At 41.0% G+C, this 27445-nt stretch overlaps 1 protein-coding gene across 2 annotated transcripts in view; it reads right to left on the bottom strand.

Moving 5' to 3' along the window:
• Positions 1-17573: 17573 nt before the first annotated feature.
• LOC148012601 (uncharacterized) overlaps positions 17574-27445 on the bottom strand; it is a 52083-nt gene continuing 42211 nt past the window's right edge. The window contains exon 4 of one of the 2 annotated variants that reach the window (XR_015689041.1): positions 17574-18028. Coding sequence is in view for 1 of the 2 variants with exons in the window: in XM_087669012.1 (XP_087525138.1) it covers positions 17936-18028 (93 nt within the window). In the remaining variant the exon portion in view is untranslated. The remainder of the gene's footprint in view (positions 18029-27445) is intronic. The other variant, XM_087669012.1, reaches the window with a different exon arrangement.

Here is a 27445-nt window from a genome sequence, read left to right as displayed (position 1 = left end):
ACATCCTCACGAAGCCCATAATCAACATATCTTGAAATAAGTGTAGCCATGAGATTGCATCTCGAGTTATCAATCTACCAAAACTCCTTGTTCTTCTTCGTCTTCAGCATAGAATAAAAGAACAAACATAACAACTAAGTATGTACAAAGTATCGAATCACACACACGACTTTTGGGTGGTTTTCACACCTCGAATGCGCAGCAATATGACATCCACCCCCTCTAATCCTGCGCATCCTCCGGATGGGCCAACTACCCATGATCATTATCATCAAGATCCACAAACAGATCAATCTCTTCATTATGCATTTCCGGTAGATCAACAAGATTATCTGTCATATCATCTGTCTCTTCCATTGGAGTTTCTTGTCGTTGCTCTTCTCTTGAAAATTCTTCCAATTCATAATCCTCATCATCTCTTTTCTTGAAAATCTTGATTCTTTTTCCAGCAATAGGCACTCTAAGCATTGTCCCATCCAATTCTGTCAGCTCATATGTTGCATTATCAAAGACATGTCTGACTATGTACGGCCCAAACCATCTTTTCACCATCTTCCGAAGTGCAGTATGCTGATTTTCAAGGCTGCTATCAAAGACCAATACCCAATCTCCCTCTTCTATTGCTTTAGGCCACAAGCGATGCCTGCTGTCAAACCTGTCCTTATTCCTTAGTCTAGCAACCTTCAACCTGTCAATAGCTAGCTGAATATCCTCTGGTCTCCTCTCCAACTGTCGAATCCGAAGAGCTAAGAGCTCTTCTCTCGTCAAATCTTCCTGCCAAGGTAAAACTGACCAAGTCAAAGCACAAGTCTCAATCAGCATAACAGGTTTCTGACCATACATCAACTCTGCAGGCATATATCCTGTACTAACACTATGAGTCGTACGATCAGCCCACAAAGAAAATGGTAGAAGTCTCGGCCATTCTCCAATCCGTCCTCTGCATGCTTTGGCTAATGCTTTCACTATCGACGGATGCCCTCTTTCACTCTTCCCATTTCCCTCTGGATTGTATGCAGTGGTTAGAGCCAACTTGATACCTAGCTGAGAGAAAAACTCCCTAGCTTCATCTGCATCCAATTCACCACGATCCGCAGTGATCTTACCCACACAACCATACCTGCAGAAAATTTCCTCCAATAAGAACTTACACACTGCAGTAGTGGTCTTCGTTCTCAAAGATCTGCCCTCAACATGATTGGTAAGATCCTCTCTAGCCAAAACAATGTATCTCATCTGCCATAGTCCCATAGGCATGGTAACCAAATCAACTACCCACTTATAATGAATGCATAGCGGATAGGTCGGATGAAGCTCATCTCGATGACGCACTACTGAATACATCTGGCAGTCTCTGCAAGTCTCAACAAAGTGAGAAACATCTCTATATATGCCTTTCCACCAATATTTCTCCTTGATTTTCTCATAAGTAGCCCACACTCCTCTATGACCAGCCCAAGGACTCTTTGAAACTCCCTCATCACCTGTAACTGTGTCTCTCTATCGCAGACAACCCGCAAAGGTAATCCGCCTCTTTTCTTCAGATGCTTCCAAAGAAATCCGTCCTTGAGAAAATAACCATAGGCTTTCCTTCTGATCTTCTTGAACTCTTCATCTATCCATTCATCTCTTTTTCTTAGTGTACTAAGGTACCTGCCAATCTGCAACCAATCTCCAACATAGAGTTCTTCTATGAAAGCCACAATATCATAGACATGACAAACATGATCAACCATAGTGGCTGAAATTTCTGCATCATCCTCTTCTGCAAGTAGAGTCTCCTCATCATCATATCTAGCTCTAGACAACATATCTGCCACTGGATTATCCTTCCCTGCTATGTGTTTAAATTTCGGATTTAATGACTTGATGTATGCAATCCATCTCAACATAGCTATATCCGGAGTAGAGCAACTCGTGATCATACCAATCAATGGCAAACAATCTGTCTCTACCACAACTGAAGCTCCAATAAAGTACTCCTTGTCACATTTGAGAGCCGTGACAATCCCCAATAACTCCCTCTTGATTTGCGGATATCTCCTCTGTCTCTCGTTTAGGACTTTCGCCCCAAACCGAATAGCATACCTATTTCCATCTGCATCATCTTGACCCACAGCCCAACCTATGCCAATTGGACTAGTGTCAACTGTCAATACAATAGGCCTTCCACAATTATAATCCGCTTTCCTGAGAGTAGGAGCATTCTGCAATAACTTCTTCAATTTCTGCATGGCTCTAGTGTGGCTCTCATCCCAATAAAATTTCTGCCCCTTTCGAAGCAACTGATACAAACAATCTGCTATGTGTGCAAAATGAGGTATCCAAATCATATAAAACACACAAGCACCAATGAATCTCTGTACCTCTGAAGTGGTAGAACAATACTCCGCAATCTTGCCTATAGCATTCACCTTATCAGGTGAAGGTTTTCTGCCATAATATCCACACATATGCCCAACAATGACAACCTCATTCACTCCAAAAATAGATTTTTGCCCTGAAAGTGTCAAGTTCACTTCTTCTAATCTGGCCAAAATCTTCTCACATGCTGAAATATGATCAGCCACAAAGTATGTGCATCCCTGCTCATTTAGGCTCTCATTCTTCTCTTCTTCTGCACACCCCTTAATGGGCACATCATCCAAGAAAGGCATAGTAAGCTGAGGTATGTAATCACGAAGGACCTTATGCATGGCATTCATCATATGCGCAACAGAATTAGTGGCACCTTGAGGCAAGGTACACATCCTGACAAGCCCAATAGGAGTTCTCATGGTGGTTATGTCCCTGCTTTCCAAAGCCAACTGAAACTGATCATATCCTGAATACAAATCACCCAAAGAATAGATGGCACGTCCAGCAAATGCCTCTGCAAACTCATCCACAACTGGACCTATACCAACATTCCTGATAGTAACTCTGTTCACTGGCTGCATGTCCTGAATAAATCGAAGAGTGCCATTCTTCTTTGGAACTGTAAACCACCTGTTTGAGTATGGTGCAGATGAAGGCTCAAGGATTCCCATCCTGATTTTCTCATTAAATAAATCAATCAGCTTTGGCAAGTGTGCTTTAGACACTGGAATAGGTCGGAGATTCCATGGAATATGAGGAATAGTAAAAATGACCATAGGAGCAACAATATCAGGATTCACACATCCAATCTCATGTGGGAAAAAAGCAAATCCCCTTCCATGATGCTCAAGCATCTCCTGAAAGCATTGCTTCTCTATGGGTAACAAGAAATCACCATTTCCAATTTTCAATTCAGCAAGTGTCTCTGCTGAAAATTTATGACCAATATGCTCTGGATTCCTCAAAATTTGCTGTTTAGCAGCCCTCTCTATTTGCTGATCACTGTCAGGTGGAAGTGGTACAACAACCGGTTTCACCTTCTTATCCACAGTTTTGTATTTCGTGTCAACCCTGGTCTCATTATGCTCTTCTACATTACATAAACCTTGCTGTAAATCAGCAATTTTGCACTCTAGTGGCTGAATATTCTCAGCCCTCTGCTCTATGGACTGCATAGAAACAGCCCCAAACTTTGAATGCTGAAATATTTCAGCAGTAAACTCTGTTGGCTGAAAATTTTCAGCCCTCTGTCTCTCTGAAAGCTGATCATAACTAGCTGGAAACTCTGTTTGCTGAATTTCTTCAGCACTCAACACTCTTTGCTGAGTTACCTCAGCCTCTGACTCAATCTGTGACACAAAATCTGCAATTTCATGAAACATGTCCAGGGACTGCACTAATACATTACCGTGACAATTCAGCATATCAGTTTTCAGCATATCTCCCATCTCTGTCATCGTATCTGCACAAATCACACTGTCATACATTCCATCTATGTGCTCATCATCCTCCAAAATTCCTACATTTTTCAAATTTTTCTCCTTCCTGCATATATACTGCCTGGCAGCTCTAGGCAACCTAGAAGTCTTCTGATAACTCATTGAACTGTTTGCTGAAATCCCAATATAACCGGAGGAGAAAACACTGCTGCCAAGAGGCGAGAACTCCAATCTCCTCTCCTCTGTACCACCGTCGTCTCGCGAAACGGCGATACCTAATGAAAACCCGAATCCCTCACAGTAGGCAAAGGTGCATCCCTGAGAGTATCTCTATTTCTAACATGGTTCACACATACAGTCATAAACTGAACTGCTCTCATACCATCTTTACTGCGAATCCGTGCATAAGCAGATCCATCATCCATGACCTTTGTTTCCATGCGCATCTCTGTGATGAATGGCTGACCAAGAATTATGGGATAAGAGCATGAATCCTGCACAAAGAAATGAAAATCCTCCTCTACATCACCAATAGAAACCCTGACACTAGGACAGGCAGCATATAAATCACCTGCAGTGTTATTGGCGGCTCTCATACGCCACCCATGCTCTACATCCATAGGCAATATGTTACTCTCATAAAGTCCACGAACTATGAGATTAATCTTTGAACCATGATCAACCAATGCAACATAAGGCACCTGTTTCTCTCCAATCTTTACCATCGTCTCTGTAGTTGCCCTAGCCCAATGGCTCCGCGAAAAATGACTACGCGGTATCATGACAGGCTCATCAATTTCTGCATAATGCATAGGCTAAACCTTCTTCTCTACCTGTGGAAAAACAGAAGCATTATCAACCATAACCTCATCCTCATCCTCATCCAACTCCCCAATCAAAACTCCCTGTGTATCAGTGGTAGACAATGCATGCCTTTTCCTCTTCAAGACCTCCTGAAACTGATCCTGAAACTCTCTTTTTGAGATGCCCAAAATCTCAGAAATAGTGAAAGTCACCTCACTGCCAAGTATCTTATCATTAAAGATTTTCTTCATGTCTGTAGATGTCTCAATATCGGACATCAATCTGAATCCTGGCTGCTTTCTTTCTCTAGGCTCTTGCCTCTTTTCTCTCTTTTGAGCATCCTCCATCTGTCGATCCGGCCCTGATCGTGAAGACGGTCCTGCAGTAGGTGGAGTAACAAACTCACCCCCTCTAGTCTTCTTAGCTGCACTTGGATTTTCTTCATCCCTCTTACGCTTCTCCTCAACAAATACATCTGCACCATGAGATTTAGCCAAATAAGCATAAATAGAATACCTGTCAACAGGCGAGTCCCAACCTGTCTCTGATCTGATGCTAGAGCCTGCACTAGTCAAAACAGTTTGCTGAATTTTCCCCTTGTTTGCAGTCTCCATAGCATAAGTCCATAACGCTGACTGAGTCTCTGATCCCTTCTCAATCTATACTCCATATGCAGAAGCATCACCTCTAGCTGTCACATAAGAAGTACGCACAGCCATGTCCTCCACTAACTTCTTCATTCCACCTTTACCAAAGTTGGTAGCAAGTGGAGCTCCTGTCTCAGTCAACCAAATCTTACCATCTTGCCCCCAATATACCAAATTCTGCCTCCTTGCATCCTGGAAAGAGTCACAATCCCTGCAATGCTGATGCTCCGTACTATCACACCAAATATATCTCCGATCTCTCCTAGGTGCACTAGGAGCACTCCTAGGTGCAGTAGGAGCACTAGAAGAAGTAGTAGGCACAGTTGAAGCAAACTGCTCCTTCAACTTACCCACCAACTCCGCTTTGACTGACTCCAATGTCAAATCTGTGATGCCTTTGATTATGTCATCAAGAGAGGTAGGTACTGATGGAGCGGATGGTTTTGGAGCAGAAGGTGTAGGTATCGGTCGTGGAACAGGAGGAATAGGTGGAGTAGAAACAGTAGGCACTAGCATAGGCCAAGAAACTGGCTGAGGAGGAGAAGAAATAACAGGGATAGAAGTAGGCATAGGAGCAGATGATGGTGTAGGTGTCATGGAACCATTCTGTAGGAGAGTCTTCCATATCCTCCTCTTGGTCAAAGTCGAGACTGCATCCTGAGCATCCTGCCAATCAGTTTTAAGACCCATAGGCTTCGTGCGATCTTCAAGAAGCTCACCCAATTCTTCTTGAAGAGCAGGATCTGCAGCTTGCAAGAAAAGCTCAACTTTTTCAACATCCAATGCTCTTTGTTCAATGGCATCAAGCTGACTATACCTCTCTTCGAATTCTCGAATCAACTCCGAAGCAGCGAGACCTTTGTTTGGCATGTAGACCCACTCTCGGAATGACTGCCGAGTAGCCATACCAAAGTCCTCAAGGAAGTATTCTTCTTTCAAGGCCTTCTTAAAATCTTGCCAATGTGTATTTTGAATAAAAAGATCAGTCACTTTTGTCCTCAAAGCAGGTGTGACAAGACGAAGGAAGTACTTACTCATAAGTCCAGCTGGAACTCCAAAAAAAACCATCTTGATCTCATATGTCTTCAAATATGCTGAAACATTACGCCCGTCAAATAGCTTCTTCTCATTCTCAACTGCTTCAATAGCCTTAGTCGCGCTGTTTGCATTCTCCTGCTCGGAATAGAGTTGCCTTTGCTGAGACAACTGCTGTTGATGCAATTGTTGTTGCTGCTGCATATACAATTGTGTTTGCTGATTTTGGAGCTGCATATACATGGACATATTCTGTAAAATCTGCTTTAGATCCTCCGTTGAAGTACTTGACGCAGCAGTCATTGATGGAGCTGAAGTAGAGGCAGCTGGAATTGTAGACGAAGCTGAAATAGAGGCTAAAGTATCTCCCATCCTGAAATTTCTGCGACGCTTTCACGTCGGGTTCACCAAAGATGTCGAAGGGTTTGTGAAAGCAAAGTCGCGTCTTCAGAAGACCTTGATATATGTCAAGATGGAAGATCAATCAAATGAATAATCCAATGTCATAATAACCATACAACAATTCCAGAACTTAATCAATAAATTCTGTTTAGACTTCAGCATGTCCCTGTTCTGCAATTTTTCCTTTCAGACAGATTTCAGTTTATGTTCCAGGATAATAAGGAGGGAAAAGAGATTGGATACAAAGCATAGTTGTTATTAAGAAACTTCCCACGAGGTTATTATTTCACAAGTCCAGTTTGAAGAGATTTAGGAGATTCTTCTCAAAAGATGAGGGAATGATTCCCTGCAAGTTATTAGCATGTAGATCCCATGATCTGAAATTCACTCTGCAGACAACAAATACATGCTCCTTTGCATTCCATTCTAGGCTTTGGGCACACCACATCAATTTCCTTAATGACAAGAGAGAGCTTGTTCAAGACCAGGAGTAGCAGCTCCCTTTCCAAGGAAGTTGAGTTGAATTTCAGGGCCTGAAGGTTCTCAACAGTTCTACTGGACCGAAAAGGAGACCACTCTCACCATCGCTGATCTCAACAAGGTTCGATCCATAGCTTCCATTTTCAATGAAATCATGGATCATTGCGGCCAGATTGTGTTCATTATCAGTACTGCCATGTGCACCTTGCGAAACTAGATAGGCCTGCCCGTGCTTGTTCAAAACTTCTCGATTGCTGTTGCCCCTATCGATACAGTCATGATGATCGATGCCTTAATTAAGGTCCAGACTCTTGTCTACATCCACGTTGAGTTGGAAAGCCCCCATTGGGAGTAGGAGCAAGTGTCTAAGGCCACTATTGGTTCCCAATGTTTCCAGGGCCTGTGACTCAGCTTCTTCAGTGAGGTCACGAGCACGGCGAGGCAGGCCGGGCATACCACAGGGGAAAGTGCGGGCTGGTGCTGCAGATTCGGGCAGTGGCGACAGTTGGATAATGGCTTTCAGGGCAAAGGCACAATAGAGGATTCTCCTTCTGACCGGGAGCTCTGATTGTCTCGTTGATGCAGAACCTATGAGTGACAACGTTATCGCAGACTGAGAAGCTTCTTGGGAAGCAAGCGATTGGAGTTTGGGATGGGGTGGCCGTTCGGAAAGATCTCCAAGCTGGTCATGCTCCGGGCAAAGAACCAGGCCCTATTACAAATGCAAGATTTGGCCTCAGCTATGAGTCTTATGCACTACTACACCAACGTGCAACCGACTATAAGGGGGAGGAATGTCTACATTCAGTTTTCATCCCATCAGGAGCTCACCACATCTAAGCAGTCGGGGCAGATTCGGAAGCAACCTAACCAGGATTCACAACCCAATCGAATCCTTCTTATTACCATCCACAATCCGCTGTATCCTATTACAGTGGATGTGCTGCATCAAGTATTTTCCCCTAACGGATTTGTCGAGAAGATCGTCACCTTTCAGAAGTCTGCTGGTCTTCAAGCTCTGCTACAGTTCTCTTCCCAGCACAGTGCTGTCCAAGCAAGAAGCACCTTACAGGGCCAGAATATATATGATGGTTGTTGTACTCTGGATGTTCAGCTTTCAAAGTTGTCGGAGTTGCAAGTCAATTTCAACAATGAACGCACCAGAGACTACACAAACCCAACATTGCCACCTGATCACATGAAACACACACATTGCATCGTTCCTTCATATATTGCGGTCTTCCCCTCTCTCTCAATGTTGCTCTTCAGCATACAACACGCAGTTGTCTCCCCCTTTCGATATCGAATCCCCAGCTTACCTTCCACCACCATTCAGCCAATCCCTGCCCCCAGAGAGGAAGCTTCCCTCCAAAAACGACCTCCTTCCCCATTTCCAGCGGCCCTCTTTTTACCTTTTCTCTCTATTTTTTTCTTTCTCATCCAGTTACAGAGTACCTTCCTCCTTCTTTTTCGCGGCAGATCTCCTCCTTTAGCATTCCGATTTCCCAAAAAAAAAAAACTCCGTGTCTTCCTTTTTCGAGACCATCTTTTCCCCACCAAATTCAATTCAAAAAAAACAAAAGCTCTTTCCTTGCAAAGCCTACACGTGTTTTGCCATAATCGAAAACCGTGTGATAAGCGCCCATGAAAACATCTCCAAGAATCCTTAGAGGTCTTGAAGAAACATCCAGACCCATAAACCCACTAACACATTACATTCCATTACCCTCTCCAACTTTCAAGATATACTACTCAAGCGTAAGATCAAAATGTTTCCCTCCTATCGTAAAGGTCACTGTGAGCATGGAAGAAACTTGATCACACTCCACAACACTCTCTCCATTCAGATTCGGAAGACATTCGCACATCTTGCTAGGATACGCTTTGATAAGCTCTCTAGACTCATCATGATCAATTGGTTCTGTGCCCATACTATTGCCATTTCACACATAGAACATCCAGTTGTAGATGTTAGAAACATCCTCACGAAGCCCATAATCAACATATCTTGAAATAAGTGTAGCCATGAGATTGCGTCTCGAGTTATCAGTCTACCAAAACTCCTTGTTCTTCTTCATCTTCAGCATAGAATAAAAGAACAAACATAACAACTAAGTATGTACAAAGTATCGAATCACACACACGACTTTTGGGTGGTTTTCACACCTCGAATGCGCAGCAATACGACACCGTTAATCAACCGAGTTGTTTGGCAAACTACTAAGGAAGTGTTCTTTCCTTTTTGGGTGTATCAGTACTCGTTCCCAAGGTGTCTTGTAACTTGGCAAGATCTCTTACATTCCGGTGTAGGGCATACCCAACTTGATTAACCCTAAGGTGCCTTAGATATGCTAGTTTCTGGTTTACAACTTTCCTTATTTAGAAGGATATCCAAAAATACGTCTTTTTGCAAGATAACCTGCGTTGGGATCTGCCATCCTTGATGAGGGTTTATACCCTTTCTCCTTGTGAATCAATCACAAGACTAAATAATTTCATACTTGTTGCGCAAGTCCTGCGATGGAATAATCTGTTTAGATTCTTTAAGCTGACGTATGTCAGGCCTCGGGTTTCTTCTTTTAAGAACCTTAGGGACAAACCCTAGTTTCTTATCTTTACAAATTTATTGTCCCTACAGTAAGGAAAGTAGTCAAGTGCTTAGGGTATGAATGTTTCTATGTTTAGATTGGTTTAGTTATCTTTCGGAAGGTAACATTAATCTTCTTGTCACGGTTTTGCTATCCTTGTGACAATTTACTTTCCAGTCAATACAGCTTAATTTTAACTTCCGTTTTCCTTACAGATGAACTCATGCCAAATAACAACATTTGCATTGCTAAGATATGCAATTAGCAAAGATAATTTCCTAGTAATTTGAGCATCGAAAGAAACCTTTCATGAATTTAACCATTTACAACGATTCGTTGCGAAAGGAATAAGACTAATGGTGCAAGATATAATTTCAACACCTTAGGATTTAACTAAAATATACTACTATAGTAAATGGCTAATCTTGCTTGTAATTTATAATGCTTGATGCAATTTGAAGAAAGCTAAGTTGTATACATTGTCATTCATAAGCTAAACTCCTTCGTTACAAATAACTCGAACAAATATAACCTATCCTTAACAAATTTTTTCTTTGCATGATCGACTTAAAACCGAATTAAAGCCAAGAAGAAAAACCTGGTTTTGGGGTGAGATATCCACATGGATCCTGGGAGATGACCCTCCCGCAGCTACACCTTGGACTTTCTTCGGTGGCATCGTAGTTCGAATGTGAGATAGCCTTTTCCTCTTTCTTCTGGAATTCCACCGTCTTCTCCTTCCTTCCCTTTCTTTTATCTTTTTTCCCACTCTTCCTCCTTCACTCCTTCTTTTCACTCCCTCTACTTTCCCTCCCTATAATTGATCTCACGGCTACTTTTCCCTTACGGGATATCATCCGAGGCCATGATGATGATTTGGATTTTTAGGTTCAGGGGGGAAAAATAATAAGGGGGATACGGGGGATTAAGAGGAAAGCTTAGGGAGTTGTGGGAAAAAAAAAGAAAAGAGTTATGAGGGGGGTTGAAAAAGGGTTAGTGGAATAAAACACGGGGGGGGGAAAAGTATATGAAGGGGGACTTGGGGAAAAATTTCAAGACTCGGGGGTGAAAGGTATAGGAAGGGGGTCTTGGGGGGATTTTAGGACATGGGGGGTGTGTGGACACCGGCTTGTTTAATAAAACTAGGAAAACAAAGCTCAGCTAAGAAAGCACATGCACAAAAAGATCTAAAAAGTGAATGAAGGAATCAATGAAAGAGAATGAAAGTCTTCAAGGTAGCCTAAGGACAAAGTAGCCTATGGGTGTGACTCGATTAGCCTAAAGAGCTAAGAGGGGGGGGGGGGAGAAACAAGGGGGCTTAGGGAATTTTTGAAACCCAGGGGGGGGGGGGGGGAAACAAGGGTCTTATGGGAATTAAAACCGAGGGGGGGGGGAAGGGTTTTAAAAAGGCATAAGAGGGGGGGGGTGTAAGGGGCTTAATTAGCCCTTTAGAAGCTCCCCCCAGGAAGCTTCTAAAGCTTCCACGTGGGAGGGGGGAAGCTTATTAGGCAAACTTCGGCGGCGATGGAAGGTGTGATTGATCAGGCCGTGAGGCCTGCAGCTGCAGAGGCGGCGGCGCTGGGAAGACACCCCTCGACTAGCAGAATGCTCCTCCAAGTCCTCCCTCTCACACGTCGACAGCTTCTATGGCGATGGCCTCAGCGTCTTATGTTCCTCCCTCTCTCTTGGTTGCCACACGACGCAGCAGCGGCACGGCCTCTTCCGACCCTTCTTCCTCTATTCCTCACGGCTCTACCCTCCCATCTTCAGCGGCCCCCCTCGTTTAAGTAGTGGAGGGGAGGGGGATCTTCCCTCCCTGCGTGTCATCACGCATGTTCCCCTCCCTATCCCAAGCTCCACCAAGGAGCTTAATGGCTCCTTCTATTTCCCTTCCCCTCCAGCTCGTCAGTCGGCTGGAGGGATAAGGGAAATTTTTTTTTTTCATTTATCCACTTCGTTTTTCCATTTGAGCTTCATCTCGTGTTTAGTAAAACGGAATGTTACACTCATTGGCTACTAACTTACCCCTTTTACAAATTTTTTTTTATTTACTCAAGAATCACACAAAGCAAAGATGATTACAAGTTACGATTACAGATCTTGACTCAAGCAATGAGATTTTATTAATCTACAAGCATTTATGTATGTGATGAGTGACTTAATGGGGCTAATGCAATTGTTTGACCTATTCTATGCAAAAGATGATGACCAATATAGAAGAGGGCTAAATTCATGATGTCTCTCAAGTAATTAGGCATAGGCTTAGCAAATAGATAGAGATATTAATATTTTCATGTGACATACCTTTTCCATGCTTGAAGGAGTAAGATTAAACTTCCATTATCAAGAGATCTGAATATTTCTTCCAAATCAGCCCATAGAATCAAGATGCCTTTAATGTCTTGAAATCTCTAGACATTAGAGTCATGCATTGTTGTAGGTGACCCCCTTGAACCTTGCTTAGGCCTTACTTCAAGAATAGGAAAGATTATGAGAAGCTTACATGGCTGCCATGAAGAATCCTTGGAATCTTGAGCTCCAAGTCTTCAATCTTGAGTAATTTGACCAAGAGTTACTATAGGTAGGTGTTGGGGATGAAATATAGAGCTCTTATAAAGGTTTGAAAGCTTGGGATTGTGTGGTTGTGGCTACCCTAATCTTGCCAATAGTAGGGTTTCCTTAAAGAAGTAAGAAATGTCAAAAAAGGAGAAGAAGGCTTCAATGCAAGGATGGTGGTCATTCCTTAAGGAAAAGGCTGAATTGTAGGAGTATTAGTTTAAATTGGGCACAAGTAGTAGCTTAAAATGCATTGAAAATTTTGGGGCATCTCTTAGTGGTCCACCTAGGCTTGGTTAGCTGTAAAATGGCTATGGGCTTGCTGTGGATCACTTGTAGAATGTTCCTATAATGTTTACTTGGCAATCAACCTCATAAAACATGTAAGACACTATGTGAGTCAAAAGGGTATTTTATGTAATAAAATTTACATGAACATATTTTCAAAAGGTATTTTCCAATTAGAATTTGAAAAAAATCCATAATGTTAATATAATTAAAATTTTATAGCCTTATAGCGTGTAAAGAAAGGATATTTCTTAATATCCTTTGAACACACATTATATAGATGACTTCTTATAGGTGAACCCCCTGAGTAATGCTTCTTGTCCCTAGGAGTGAAGATCAAAGGAGGTGAAGAAAGATTGTTCCCTACATCTCCGTGAAAGTCTAGCATGAAGAAGAGAAAGAAGGTATTCTTGAAAAAGTAGTAGTGGTTTCACTCTTCTCTAGATCCTATAGTGATCTCCTTTACAAACAACCCCCTAAAATGTGCATAAAATCGAGTGATGGCATGCTAAAATAGCCTTGTTACATCTAGATATGTCCATAGATCTAGCCATAGCTCATGTGTGCCTTCCAAGAAAGTTGTTAGCTTCCTATGGGGGGGACATGCCAATTCTTGTGGTTCAACACCTATTTCTCCATTATACTAGCATAATGGAGAAATAGGTTTTTTTAAATGGAGAAATAGGTGAAACTTGCTATGCAAGTCAATTAAAAATGCTATATAATGGAGAAATAGGTTATTTTTAATGGCCCTTGTATAGCAAGGTTTCAACACCTATTTCTCCATTGTACCAGCATTTTCTTCTCCCAAAACCCTAATCATAGCAAGGGCCATTAAACTTGAACACTGAACTTTTAAATCTTGACAAAAGGCTTCATCTATAGCTTCTTTGATCACTATATATCAAGAATCTTGAAGAAAGTACCAAGATTGTGAAGATTGAAGAATTCTTATGACAACTAGTATTGCTTATGGAATAAAGATTTTGGGGGCAAAGATTTATTTCAGCCCATTCTTTCATACAAGAGTATTTCATCTCATTGAGGGGCATTGGGAGATTACATTAGAGATGCCTTTGAAGCCCAATAGACAAGAGATCAAAGGATTTAGTATATTGGGCACCTCACCTATCCATTTGAAGAGACACTTCTTGAAATTTTCTCTTAATGTCTCTAATCCTATTTCTTAATCTTTAATCCATTTGCTAAAACGATATTGATCCAACATTTACCTCTATTCTCAATCTTTATCAATATTTGCATTTTTAGAATTGATTGAATTGAAATCTTTCAATTAGAAGAGAAATTTATAGAAGTATCAATTTGCATTCAGGCTTGAATCAACCTTAAGCTTATGGATTGCTTCTTTGATCTTTGGTGTTTTCCCTTATGATAAATTCAATATTGTAAAGGGGTTAGCAAGAAAATCAATGTCACCAATTTCTGAGGTATTTCCTAATTCTATTCATCTAAATCCTCAAATTACCATGCTTTCCATTAAAAGCTCAAAGCTCATTTTCCATTCATGTGTATGATTTTTGTCTTTGTAATTCATTATTGATCTACCATGTCTACTATCTCTATCAAGGAAAAAGGTGGGTGTCAAGGGAGATACTTGAGGAGGAACTTTGCACACCTCTTGATGATTCAAATCCCATGTAAGGAGCCCTATCTTGTCCTTTTATCCCTCACATGGTTACTCACATGTAGAGAACTAAATATGAAGGAAACTTAAAGAAATTCTTGAAGAAATAGGGCATTTAGAGATAGATGCAAGAAATTTATAGGTAGTATAGGTATAAAGAGGGTATTACAAGTTTCTATTGGTATAAGTAGGGTCCTACATAGCATTCAGAGGTTCCTATAGGTCTCACATGGATTCCCACATAGTTTAGGTCTCAAAAGGTGATACATGGCATTTTTAGACCAAACAAGGTTCCCAGAGCGTGCATATCGATTCTTGAAAATCACAAAGTTTGACCTACATAATTTTATGTCCTCATTCTAATGAAAAAGTTGATAGCTCATTTTGAAGAGGGCTCAATAGAGAGAAAAAAAGTTGAAAATTGATCAAGAAAGAACTCAACTCAAGGTGGTCAAAATTTCATTCCCATGGATGTTTTTAAGGAGCACAAAGAGGATCTATGATTTAAATATGGGAGAAATGCATAGTGAATTGTGAAATTAAATGTTTGTATAAGAAGTCCAAAGTCAATAGTATGTTTGTCATTGAAGAATCAGGAGATGAGGATGAATCCCCACTTGTGATGGGTTATGCTAGAAATGAAGACTTTGAAGATAAGAAGGGCCAAGATCAACTCTAGGATTCTTTAGAGGGATTTTCTTCTTATCTGGTAAACATATGCCTTTTGATTTGGGTGGAGATGATTCTATCAAGCTATTTAATATTTCCACTTCAACTTATTCAATCTCAATAGATGTTTGGACATGTTCAAGAAGCTTGATTACAATAAGGATTAAAGGGAAAATCCATGGCAGGATTGTGTACATTTTGCTGAATAGCAATAGCACACATAGCTTCATTAATAAATAGGCAATGAATAGATTGAATTTTTTTTTCACTAAGTTAAAACAACCTATTAATGCACAACTCGCTAACGGAGATGAAGATATCAACACTCTCCCTATACTTGGTTGAAAACTATGTGATACTATTGGACATAATTACATTGGGAATGGACCCATTGATGTTATTTTGGGTAGTGATTAGTTGAACTAGTTGTTGGGAAACATTATGATGGATTTCTCTTAGACTTTGTATATGGAATTTATAAAACAAGATTAGTTATTATACCTCGAGGAGATAATAAACTACTACTATGTTTAGGTAAGTTTATATTTAAAAGTCCCATTGGGCTTGTTCAAAATCTTGAAGGGGTCTTATATAATAACAAAGAGTCCCATCAAGCAAGCAATGTTAATAATAGGTCATCACACTAAGCTTTGCCTTGATATATTAATAATGTGAATACTAATGTTCATGTTAACATAATCCATGCCCCTCACACTATAGTATTGGGAGAATAGATGCATCACTCAAGAGTTATCTTTTTTCACAACCTAGAGGCCAAGAAAGCTTTGATAGATGGTGGAATAGAAGATGGCTCACCTACAACTCTACTCCTAATGGCATGAATGCATTACCTTCTCTATCAAAATGAATGGACACATGTTACAAACACTTAGGGTTTCTTGATGTCACTTTTAGTGATCATCTATGCAATCACATGAAAATTGGTCTTCTATAAATATTGGAAAATACTTTCTATAGATTGGGTCAAATACCCACTTCATGATGCAAATGCTAACTCGATTCATTTGTTGTCCTTTTTGAATCCATGCTTCATCCAACTTCAAGAAGAACTTTAAACTACTATAACATTTTTCTACTTTAAGTTTATACACATGGATGGTTATAATTTGCACTCTTCTTAAATCAACGCATATATTGTTTAACACATAGTATTCAAAAATAGATTTTATTTGATGCTTTTCATAAGGCATAGGCCCTTCGATAATATGAATTTACTTTCCAAAAGTATATGGAATCTTATGATTCTTAGAAATCCTTGTAACCAAATTTGCAAGGGCTCAAGGTAGCCCAAATGCACTTACCATGTTACATCTAAGGTGCTTGAACCATAATCTAGAGATAGCACAATAACCTTTCTAACTAATACCCATAGTATCACATGTCTCCACAATTTCATCTAGTTTTACCATATCTTTTAAGCCCTTTACTAACTCTTTGAGAGTTGGGCCTTTCTAATCCACATTTTCAAGTGACTTAAGAGTCTTCAAAATATCTTTTTTATTCATGGTTTCCTTTAAAAGTTAGATTCTCTCCTTACTCTCTTCAATATTAATTCCTAATATGTTAGAGATGTATTTCTTTGCAAGATTTAGTCTCCTTTTCTTTACTCTCTCACATAAGTTGGTTATATCTTTTAGTAGTCTCTTAAATAAAATAACTATTTTGATCTTTTTCTTAGTGGTGATTGAGAGAGAGAGAGAGAGAGATACAAGTCTCTCTCTCTCTCTCTCTCTCTCTCTTCTCTCTCTCTCTCTCTCTAACTTTGCCATGGCAAAAGAAATGTAGTGGAAAATTTGTAGGGTTTTTTCTCTCACTATACCATTGCTATAAGTGTCTAAACATGCATTGCAAAAAAGTTACACTAACACAGATGTCAAGAAAATTATTAGATGTAGTGTGAAATTCATCCTATGTAGTGCAAAAAGTGTCAAGTGAGGTCCTTGATATGCTAGCTTGTTCTTGTGTTGAGTGTGGTAATATTGTTGATTTCCCAACATAGAGTCTTTGATAGCATAGAAATTTGCCATCGTTCACCTACAGTTGAAACATTATTTCTTCACAATTTGTCTTTTTCTAAAAAACTAAAGATTTTTTTATATGAGACATCATGTGACTAAAGTAGATGCTAACTACATTTGAAATTCTAAATGTTATCCAACAAGGATTTATAAGATGTGTGCACCATGATTTACCCCTTTTGAGTTTTTGGTAGTACTACATCCCTTTCTCTTCCTGTTTTTCCAAATACATCACAAGTTTCCAATTTCCTTGTGTACTTAAATATGTACATACTCACCTAACTTTTAAATCTTACCACCTGTTTAGAGTTTCAATAGAAAATACTTCATAATGTAGCAACATGACTAAACTATTCTACAATCATGACTTTTTTCCCAATTCCAAAAGCTATGTTGTAAGAAAACAAGTGTGAACATGAGTGTAAGATCTAAAGTCATAGATGGTCCATGATTTGTAGGGGGGTGTGTGTGTGTGTAGATAGAGAGAGAGAGAGAGAGAGAGAGAGAGAGAGAGAGAGAGAGAGAGAGAGAGAGAGAGAGAGAGAGAGAGAGAGAGAGAGAGAGAGAGAGAGAGAGAGAGAGATTACTACAAGTGTGATGATAGGTGTGCACAAAAAAAGTCATGATAATTTTACTATGAATGGTACTGTGAATTTCAATTCTCACTAGGGGAATACATAAACTTTGTCGAAGTGCTTTTGCCATAGGTCTTGAATATGACTTCTACCATCCCATATTCTTTGAATACTTTAACGAATATGAAAAAAAGTATGTGGATAGACTTATGGTGTATCTAAATACTTTCACAAATATAACAAAAGTATATAGATAAACTTATGGTATATCTAAATATTAGGTTTAAAAACACCAAATTAATATTTTCCTAAACTCTAGAATTGAGTAACTCAAAGCATGCACTTGTCATCTATGCACTACTTTGATACATAAACCTTCTTCAAGCTCAGTAGTCCTCAAGCTCACTTTGTTACATAAATGTTGTACTTGAGTCTTCTGTGTTTGTACCATCATTATCGTCATTATAAGGAGGATTTTGTTCTAAGTCATCATAGGGAGAGACCTAAGAAATGCAAAATGGAAAAAAGCTTCATTTAGTATCCATTGAAGAGTATCTTCACAAGATCCATTTACTTGAGAGGAATATTAGTGAAAATTATAGGAAAAAAATATTTCTATGATTCTTTGTAGCCTTCATTAATGATTAAATTTTGTTCAATGCAAACTAAAAACATTTCAAATTGGGCTCAAGGGACTAGTTATTACCAAGAACAAAAAATATAGAATTCTTGAATAAACATAAAAGGGTAAGTTTTTTCCCTACTTAAATATAATGGCTACATGATAAACACATGATAAGAATCATCCTCTACAATTATACTATATATGTTATTGTACAAAAACACAACCTTGGGAATCTCTCCACTTTAATGAAGCTAAAAGCCAACTCCTCATATTTTTGAGTCTTCTTCTATTGAGTCTTCGTCCTTTCTTCTCTTCACAAAAATCCTTGATAATATTCTCCACTTTCTAGCTTGGTATTTTCATGAGTAAAATTTTTAGAGAAGAATGGAGTATTACAAGCTCTACAAAAGCTTTCGTCTTTGATAGGGTTTCCAACCCACCCACTAGTTCAACAATATATGTCCTCCAATAGACTTTATTGTCTTTTCATTTAGGTGTGAGGAGTCCATGAAACCCTTTATCTTTTCTAACAAAACTTCATGCGATTGCATAGACGATCACTAAAAGTGACATCAAGAAACCCTGAGCGTTTGTCACATTTGTCCATTCATTTTAAAAGATAAGGTAATGCATTCATGCCATTAGGAGTAGAGTTGTAGGTGAGCCATCTTCTATTCCAAGGTCAAAATAGAGCCGCTCATGACCAAGGAACCACCGTTATGGCCAGAGGGAGGACCTCCAGTGTTTCCACCAAGGCGTTGGACAATGAAGAAGACCCATCCATGGATGCTGACATTGAGAGGGCAATGGTTCATGCCACTCTTCACAAGAAGGGTCCAGATCGCCAATTCTCGGTGATTCAAACTCCATCAGAATATCAAGGTAAAATCTTGAAAACCTTGATTGACTGTGGTAGTACACATTCCTTCATCTCACCAATCTGTGCAAAGAGATTAGGGATAGCCACAATAGATGCACCTACTTTACTTGTGGAATTAGCAAATGGTCGTGAGGTAAGTTGTACTAGGCAAACTGCTAAGGTGAAATTCCTACTGGGTGGGAAGCCAACTTTTGTGAGATTCAGGGTAATGAACCTAGGTGTCCACGAATGTTTACTCGGAATGGATTGGCTAATACCCAGGATAATACCCAATGATGCCCACATCCACTGTGGGAAGGGCCAAGTCTCCTTCCGAAATTCTGAAGGGGAACTAGTCACGACTCAAGGTGAGGCTGGTATGCCAAAAATATAGTTGGCAAAAGCAACACGGATAATAAAAGGTGTTCAAAAGGGTCTACCTGTTTATCTGATTAAACTAAATAAGCTAGATCAAAATCACGAATCCGGAGAAGAACCTTCATGGTTAAAGGAATATGTAGACGTATTCCATGAAGATTAGACAGAACTTCCTCCCCAAAGGGAAGTCGACTACGAAATAAAACTTGTGCCAGGAGTCGCACCGATCGCAAATAGGCCATATAAGATGTCCATCCCGGAAGCTATCAAACTGAAAGAGCAACTCAAGCAATTGTTAGATCAAGGCTACATCCGATCTAGCAGTTCTCCATGGGGAGCTTCAGTGTTGTTCCAAAAGAAGAAAGATGGAACACTTCGCCTATGCATTGACTACAGAGGGTTGAATCAAGCAACCATAAAAAATAATTATCCCATTCCAAGAACAGATGAATTACTTGACCATCTTCAAGGGCCAAAGATCTTCTCAAAGATAGATCTCAGATTGGGATATTATTAGATAAGGATCAAAGAAGAAGATATTCCGAAGACCACATTTAGTACAAGGTATGGACACTTCGAATTCCTAGTGATGTCATTCGGGCTGACGAATGCTCTTGCTACCTTCAACAGGTTAATGCAGGATATCTTTAGGCCCTATCTTGATGACTTCGTACTCGTCTTTTTTTATGATACCCTAGTCTACTCAAAATAGGGAAAAGATCATGAACCCCAGCTTCGCATTTTTCTTGAAACAATGAGAGCACACAAGCTTTATGCCAAGAAGAAGAAGTGCACATTTTTCAAGCAACCGATTGAATATCTGGGATTCATTGTATCAACAGGAGGAATTTCAGTAGATCCACCTAAGGTCAGAGACGTTCTAGAATGGCCAACACCAACTTCTGTCAAAGAAATACGAAGTTTTCTTGGGTTGACAGAGTGGTACATAATTTTCATCAAAGATTATGCTTTGATTGCAGCACCTCTGACTGACCTACTAAAGAAGCAAGTAGCAATTGTATGGTCACCTGCTGAACAGACCAGCTTTGACAAACTAAAGCAAAACTTAGTATCATCACCCATGCTGAAACTTCCTAATTTTAGTAAGGAGTTTGAAGTGGTAATTGATGCTAGCTCACTTGCTTTAGGATGTGTGCTTATGCAAGAAGGTCATCCCCTAGCATATTCTTCAAGAAAATTAAAGAGCCATGAAAGGAATTATGCTACCCACGACCTGGAGCTATTGGTTGTCATCCTCTCAAAAATTGGATACATTATTTGCTAGGTAACAAATTTTCCTTCGTAATGGACCACAAGAGTCTTAAATGGATTTTCACTCAAAATGAGCTCAATATGAGGCAACGTCGATGGATCGAAGTGCTAGAAAAATATGATTTTGAAATCAAATATAGGCCTAAAAAAGAGAATGTAGTTGCCGATGCACTTAGTCGCAAGGCATTTCTAAATTCTCTCATTTTGCAAGATCCATCAACAACAAGGTCTCTAGCCACAAAGCTATCAATGCCAAACAATCCGATTCTTGAGCTAGCAAACGACGGGCATATCATGACCCAGTCTATCAGAAAATGCTAAGGGAGATCCCCATCAAGGATCAAGACCCGAAGCTAAAGACGAAGTATCAAGAATTCTCCATCAGTAGTGGGCTTGTCTACTTTAGGACAAGATTATGTATCCCTGCAATCCAAACTCTCAAGTAGAAGATACTTTGGGAAGCCCATGACTCCCCTTTCTCAGGGCATCCTAGTTATGCCAAGACCCTTAATACAGTAAAAAAGAGCTATTATTGGGAAAGGCTCAAGGGAGACGTACTCAAATATGTCACGGAATGTTTGTCTTGTTAATGCATTAAGGCAGAACATGTTAAAATATCTGAGAAATTGCAACCACTTGACATTCCACAAATGAATTGGGAGTTCATTAGTATGGACTTTATTGTTGGCCTACCCCAAGTTTAGGGAGGATATAACTCTATTCTTGTTGTAGTAGATATGCTCACCAAGATCGCACATCTCATCCTTGTCAAGACGAACTATAAAGCTTCAGACATCGCAAGATTATTCATCAAGGAAATATTTAAACTTCATGGGTTACCCAGAAGAATCATTAGTGATCGTGACTCTCTTTTCACCTCACACTTTTAGAGAGCCATCTTTGAGGCCATTGAAACAACTCTATTTCAGCGCATCTTACCATCCCCAAACTGATGGTCAAATAGAACGATTCAATCAAGACATTGAAGATATTCTTAGGGCATACTACTGTCTCCAACCCAAAAAGTGGATTCAATACTTACCCCAAGTTGAGTTTGCCTATAATGCTTCTTACCAATAGAGTATTCAGATGACCCCTTTCTAAGCATTGTATGGGCATGATTGTCGTACCCCTTTGAGCTTCTCGGATCCAACTTTGAGGGTAGAATCTTCAAGACAGATGCTAGAAGACATGGATGATCAAATCAAATCAATAAGACAAGACATTCAAGCTGCCAAGGATAGACAAAAGGCCTATGCTGACTCAAAACGACAAGACAGATCCTTCGTCGAAGGTGACATGGTCTTCATCTGAAGGGGAGCTATGGAGCTCTACCCCAAGACCTACGGACCGCTTATTGATCAAGCGTTTCAAGCAGAGCGGCCATGGCTACCTCTCACACAGTCGACACGCAAACGGGTGTAGGGAGCTTACCTTGATGCTCGATCAAGTTCCCTCCTCTCTCTTGCACTCTGTAGCTCCACGATCCTTGTGGCAAGCTCAAGCAACCTCAAGTCATCTCTGTCAAGCTCCATCCTCCATAACCGTGCGAGAAAAGAGAAGAGAAGAGAAGAAGAGAAGATGAAGAGAGAAGATGGGAAGCTTCTTCTCCACGATCCCTCACTCTTACATACTCACTCCCTCACACTCCCTCAATCCCTCACTCAAGCACAAGCAAGAAGGCAAGAAACAAGAGAGGAAGAAGAAGAAGCTTTGGCCACACACAAGAATGATCTTCTCATTCACTTTTGAACTTTATATACATGCCCTACTTTTTGGGCAGTCATTCCCACTTTTCACATGGCCGGCCATTAGCCTAGGCCCTCTTTTCCTATTTTCCACCATTCTAACTCATCTCATTCCCAACTAGTGCATACAATTTGCACAGGAGTGAGCTTGGCACTCTTTTAAAGGGATTCGGGAGCGCTTTCACAATTAATGGTGTGATTTTACTCTTTTCTTTTCTCGAGGCGACATTGAGGCCTTCTAGAGAGGTCGTCATTCCAATTTTTTAGGGTCTGACTTCCATCCGAGGCACCTTTTCCTTCCTTTGTCCTGTGCCCTTTCAGTTATCTCCTTTTTCCATTTTCCCACTCCTTTGCTCCATTTTCCCGCTCCTTTGTGCTGCGATAACCATTACCCCCCTCCTAGCTGAGTGCTAGTCCCATGGCGCTATGGTGGGGAGTAGTGGGGTAGTTGGGGTTGTTGCTAAGTGGAATTGGTGGGCAGATGACCACAATCAAAAGGTGCTTTTGTGAATGAGAGGTGATGGAGTTTGATTAACGATGACCGGAAGAGATTCTGGCATGCTTTAGACTTCATGAAGATGCTTGGCATTTCTCACACAGTTGTAGCTCCCATTCTACGACGGGCTGATAAAGGTTTTGCATGGGCATCTCTAATCCTGTACATTGCCAGCCGACTGTTGAGAACCATGTAACCGTGCATCCTGTGATGATCCGAAAGCACTTAATCAATAAGCAATCCATAGGTCTAGGGGTTTGAACATACATTTGGAGAATATGAGGTTCCAAAATCTATGCCAATGGTCGGTCCATCACTGAGTTTTCCTTCTGCTTGATTTGGTTTAGTCATGGTAGCCATTAACACGCAGATGGTTGGCTACATTAAGCATGTTGGTCCATCCAACCATCGGAGTATGAAAAAGCTCCTGAAGCTGCTATAGTGGTGTCTTTTCCGACTCAGGGAAAAAATTGTTGTCATTAGCGGATGTCATGGATGATCTTCTTTAGCTGGGTAGCCATTCACTGAGTCACGATCATAGCCTGCAAGAGAAAGTTGTGCACTCCCTAAGGGTGTATCTGTCTCATGACGTGGTGTAAGTACATATGTAGTGGAACTGGGAGATGGGTCTAACCTTGGGTAAGCCCTTGGTAATGTCCCACACTTGAGGACCCAGTTCTTGTGTTGTTGGAGGTGCAGTGCAAAACTTAGGGTGACAGGTCTCGAAGTCCTACCCACCCTAAGCGTGAAGTGGGGGAGGGGCTAGGTGTAAACCCTAGGTGTAGTGAGTGAAGTGAGCCCTCATGCCTTTTTCTTTCTTCTCTTTTTTTTTTTTGAAGAATTGCATACAAGGAAGATGTCCTAGCTAATGCCTATCACCTTCAGCTGGATTATGTGGTGGTCACAAGCATTGGGATAGGAATGCATGACTTTGTAGGTATTCTTCAATACCGGCCCGGGCCTTCAGAGGTGTAGATGACTAGAAAGGATGATTGCACCTCGTGAAGCGGGTATCACTCATATCCTCTAAGATTTCTAGGCAAAAGGAGGGAAGCAGGGTTGCCTTCATCATTAGTCTAGTCATGGCTCTACTATCTATCCCTAGGTTGATGTCAAAAAAGAGTGGAGGGAGATGGGCTTCCTCGGTTGTGGGTCTCTACATTAGTAGGAACTTGATAAGCCTAAGATAAATACAGGTAGTTAAGAAGGATGGATCTAGGCAAGAAGAAAAATCTGCGAGAAAGCGGTCGATAGATGGGAGGAGATCCTCTAACCTAAAGACTAGGCAATCCTCAAGGCTCCGGGAATTAACATTATATATCTTAGGAAAGTCAAAATCCCCATGAATATTTTGATCATAGTCAACTCCATGCCTACAGGGGTAGGGCATGTAGATGGAGTCGTTGCGTTCTTCAGGGAGCGAGCTGCAGAAGGCGGTCCAGGCGTCAAAATTGGTATCCCAAATCCTCCTCCGCCACTTTGGTTGTGCCTTGTAGCCTTTGATAGTTTTGGAAACCCTGTTTACCTTGTCTTGCTTGTAGTCTTCAGGCTCTTGCATCCATCTGGTTATTATGAGGCTTCTTTCCTCTATCCACCTGTTTGCAAGATCATTAGCCAGATCCTTGATCTTGGCTAGAATACCTAAAGGCAAAGCACAGTCCAGAGAGCGTGGATAAGAAAATGAAAGTTCAAACAACCTCGTCTGGAACTCCTGTTGATGCCATATGAACAATTCCGGAGGCCAATTGATAGGATGGGGATCCCCTCATAGTGGCACTGGCTCTTTAGGAAATTGTCTTGGCAATGATCGTTCTCTGCGTTGGGCTTCCTCTGCTAGTTCTTGTCTTCTTCTTCTGGCTGCCACAATGCGCTGCTCGGGCATATGGGCATCTTCGAGCTCTTCAGGGGGGAGGTCTGGTAGAGGTGGACTGGGCATTCTTTGTTGCTCTTCTTTAGCATCCTGCTCAAAGTCTGGACCCTCTTCAACATTTTGCTCGACAACTGATGGAACCGCTTGTGGTGGTGGTGATGGCTGCTCATGCTCTTCAAATCCAAGTTCCTTAAGCTCAATAGTGGAGAGGCCGGCACGGCGTAGGTAGTGAAATTGTTGCTCTTTTGTGATTCCTATGCCCGTTGGAAGCTCTCGTTCTTGAAGGCCATACTTTAGTGCTCGGGTGGTTAATTCTAGCTTCCTTCTTACCTTCTCCACTGAATCATTGCCCTCTGCCTGGGTAACATGTAGTACTGTGCTAAGGAAGGCTTGCGTTTGTGTGTTGGCACATACATCAGCAGCTTCTGCCCTGGACTTCGCAAGCACTCTATCACGCTCAGCCACCGCCAAGTGTTCTATTAAATCCCTAACTCTTTCAAAATTGTTTCTTTCCCACTCATTGGCTCTCTCATCCATCTTCTTTCTTCCCTCCTCCAACTCACTTGCCAAGGTTGTCACAACCTCCTGCTGCTCATTCATTAAGAACCAGAGTTGATTCCTTTCCCTAGATTTTTGAGCCAGCTATTCTTCAGCAATTTCTTTTGCATGATTTGCAATGTTGAATCTTTTTTCTGCCTCAACAAATAGCTCTGCACAAGCTGCTCTTGAAAATTTGGATCTCTGTGAAGTGCAATCTTCTTTGGGTGAAGGCCATGGCCTGTTGAGATATCGAGCTCCACTCGTGATATGCCAGGGTGACCCTTGTGCATTTATGTCACTGACTTATTAGTTGCAAATGCGGCTGGTACACCGCCCATGAATAATAGCTAGATGACAGCTATCCTTATCTACTCTAGTTCGTGGCTCAGTTAGTATGCTACCTTAGTTAGTTGAGTTTGGTTTGAGACCCACATATAGGGTTCTTCTATTTCTTTTGTATGTGTATTCTTTTGGCTTACACAACTAAGAAGAGGAAAACTGTTTTCGGCCTCCACCTATGTGTGTATTCCCCCATTGTGCAAGCAAGAAAGCTACAAGTGAGACTCCTTCCTTCTCTCCCACAATCTTGACATGGTATCAGAGCCTTGTTCGTGGTAAGGAGCTCAAGAAAGCAAACCAAGTTCGCGGTGTTCTGGTAATAAGAGGACCAGTGTTGCTTTCATTTTTCTGTTTTGGGAGCAAGTCTCTGTAGGTAGCACAGTCGGAAAGTGCAAGAGTGCATTGTCTCAGATTGAGATGCCCTTCACGGTGAAGCAAGAGGGTAGTATATGCTGCGGGTAAGAGCTTTAGCCCTTAGTTGCCCAGTTTTTTTGATTTGAGGCCATTTCGGGGCCTATTTTGGAGGCGGAAGTTTTCCGCACGCACTCAGAAAAAGGCCCTGTTTTTTGCTGTGCGACCATTGTTCTACAGGTCGGTGAAAAGTTACTATAGAGATTGCATCGTATGCCTATGCACAGAGACATTGTGAGTTACAGAATCACCCTTGTTGCCTGTTGATGCAAAATCGTCACTAAGAAGTGACTGTGTGGTCAAATACCACTTTTGTCAGTTTTGCAGATTTGCCCTTGTGAGGCTGAAGCTGTGTTTTTTTGCAGTGACAGAATTCTTTGTAGTGTTCTATAATGGCATCTGATTCTCTTTCACAGATGGTCACTGAAAAACTTGACAAGAACAACTTCCAAGCATGGAAGTTTAGAATGACGAATTTCCTTATGGGAAAAGAATATTGGGAATTCGTTGCAAGAAACGAAGAAGAACCAGTTCTTCCTGATGTTCCCAATCAACAACAAATGCAGGCATTTAAAGGATGGCATGAGAGAGCCAGAAAAGTTATGTATTGGCTGTCTATCAGTATTTCAGACTCTATGATTGTGCATATTCAGGATGCAAGTAGTCACTTAAGCAGAAGATATTATGGGAAGCTCATGATTCCCCTTTCGCAGGACATCCTGGCTATGCAAAAACTCTTAATGCAGTTAGGAAGAGCTATCATTGGGAGAGGCTCAAGGGTGACATTCTCAAATATGTCACTGAATGTTTGTCTTGCCAACGTATCAAGGCTGAACATGTCTTGATGCCAGGAAAATTGCAACCACTTGACATTCCCCAAATGAAATGGGAATTCATCAGTATGGATTTTGTGGTGGGCTTACCCCAAGTCCAAGGAGGGTACAACTCCATTATGGTTGTAGTTGACATGCTTACTAAGGTTGCACACCTGATTCCAGTAAAGACAAACTATAAAGCCTCCGACATTGCTAGAGTGTTTATCAAAGAAATATTCAAGCTACATGGGTTACCTAGAAGGATCATTAGCGATCGAGACTCTCTTTTCACTTCACACTTCTGGAAAGCTATCTTTGAAGCTATTGGGACCCAACTCTATTTTAGCACTGCCTACCATCCCCAAACAGACGGACAAACAGAGCGAGTAAATCAAATCATTGAGGATATGCTTAGGGCTTACTGCTGTCGAGAGCCGAAGAGATGGATTCAGTACTTGCCGTTAGTAGAATTTGCCTACAATGCTTCTTACCAGCAGAGCATTCAAATGACCCCTTTCCAGGCATTGTATGGTCATGATTGTCGAAGTCCCCTAAATTTTTCTGATC

Source organism: Lygodium microphyllum, chromosome 27 (assembly GCF_053477565.2).
Source record: "Lygodium microphyllum isolate KBCC chromosome 27, Lygodium_microphyllum_v1.1.10, whole genome shotgun sequence".
NCBI classification, from domain to species: domain Eukaryota; kingdom Viridiplantae; phylum Streptophyta; class Polypodiopsida; order Schizaeales; family Lygodiaceae; genus Lygodium; species Lygodium microphyllum.
Note: the sequence above shows the minus strand (reverse complement) of the source record. Positions and strands in the feature narration are given on the sequence as shown.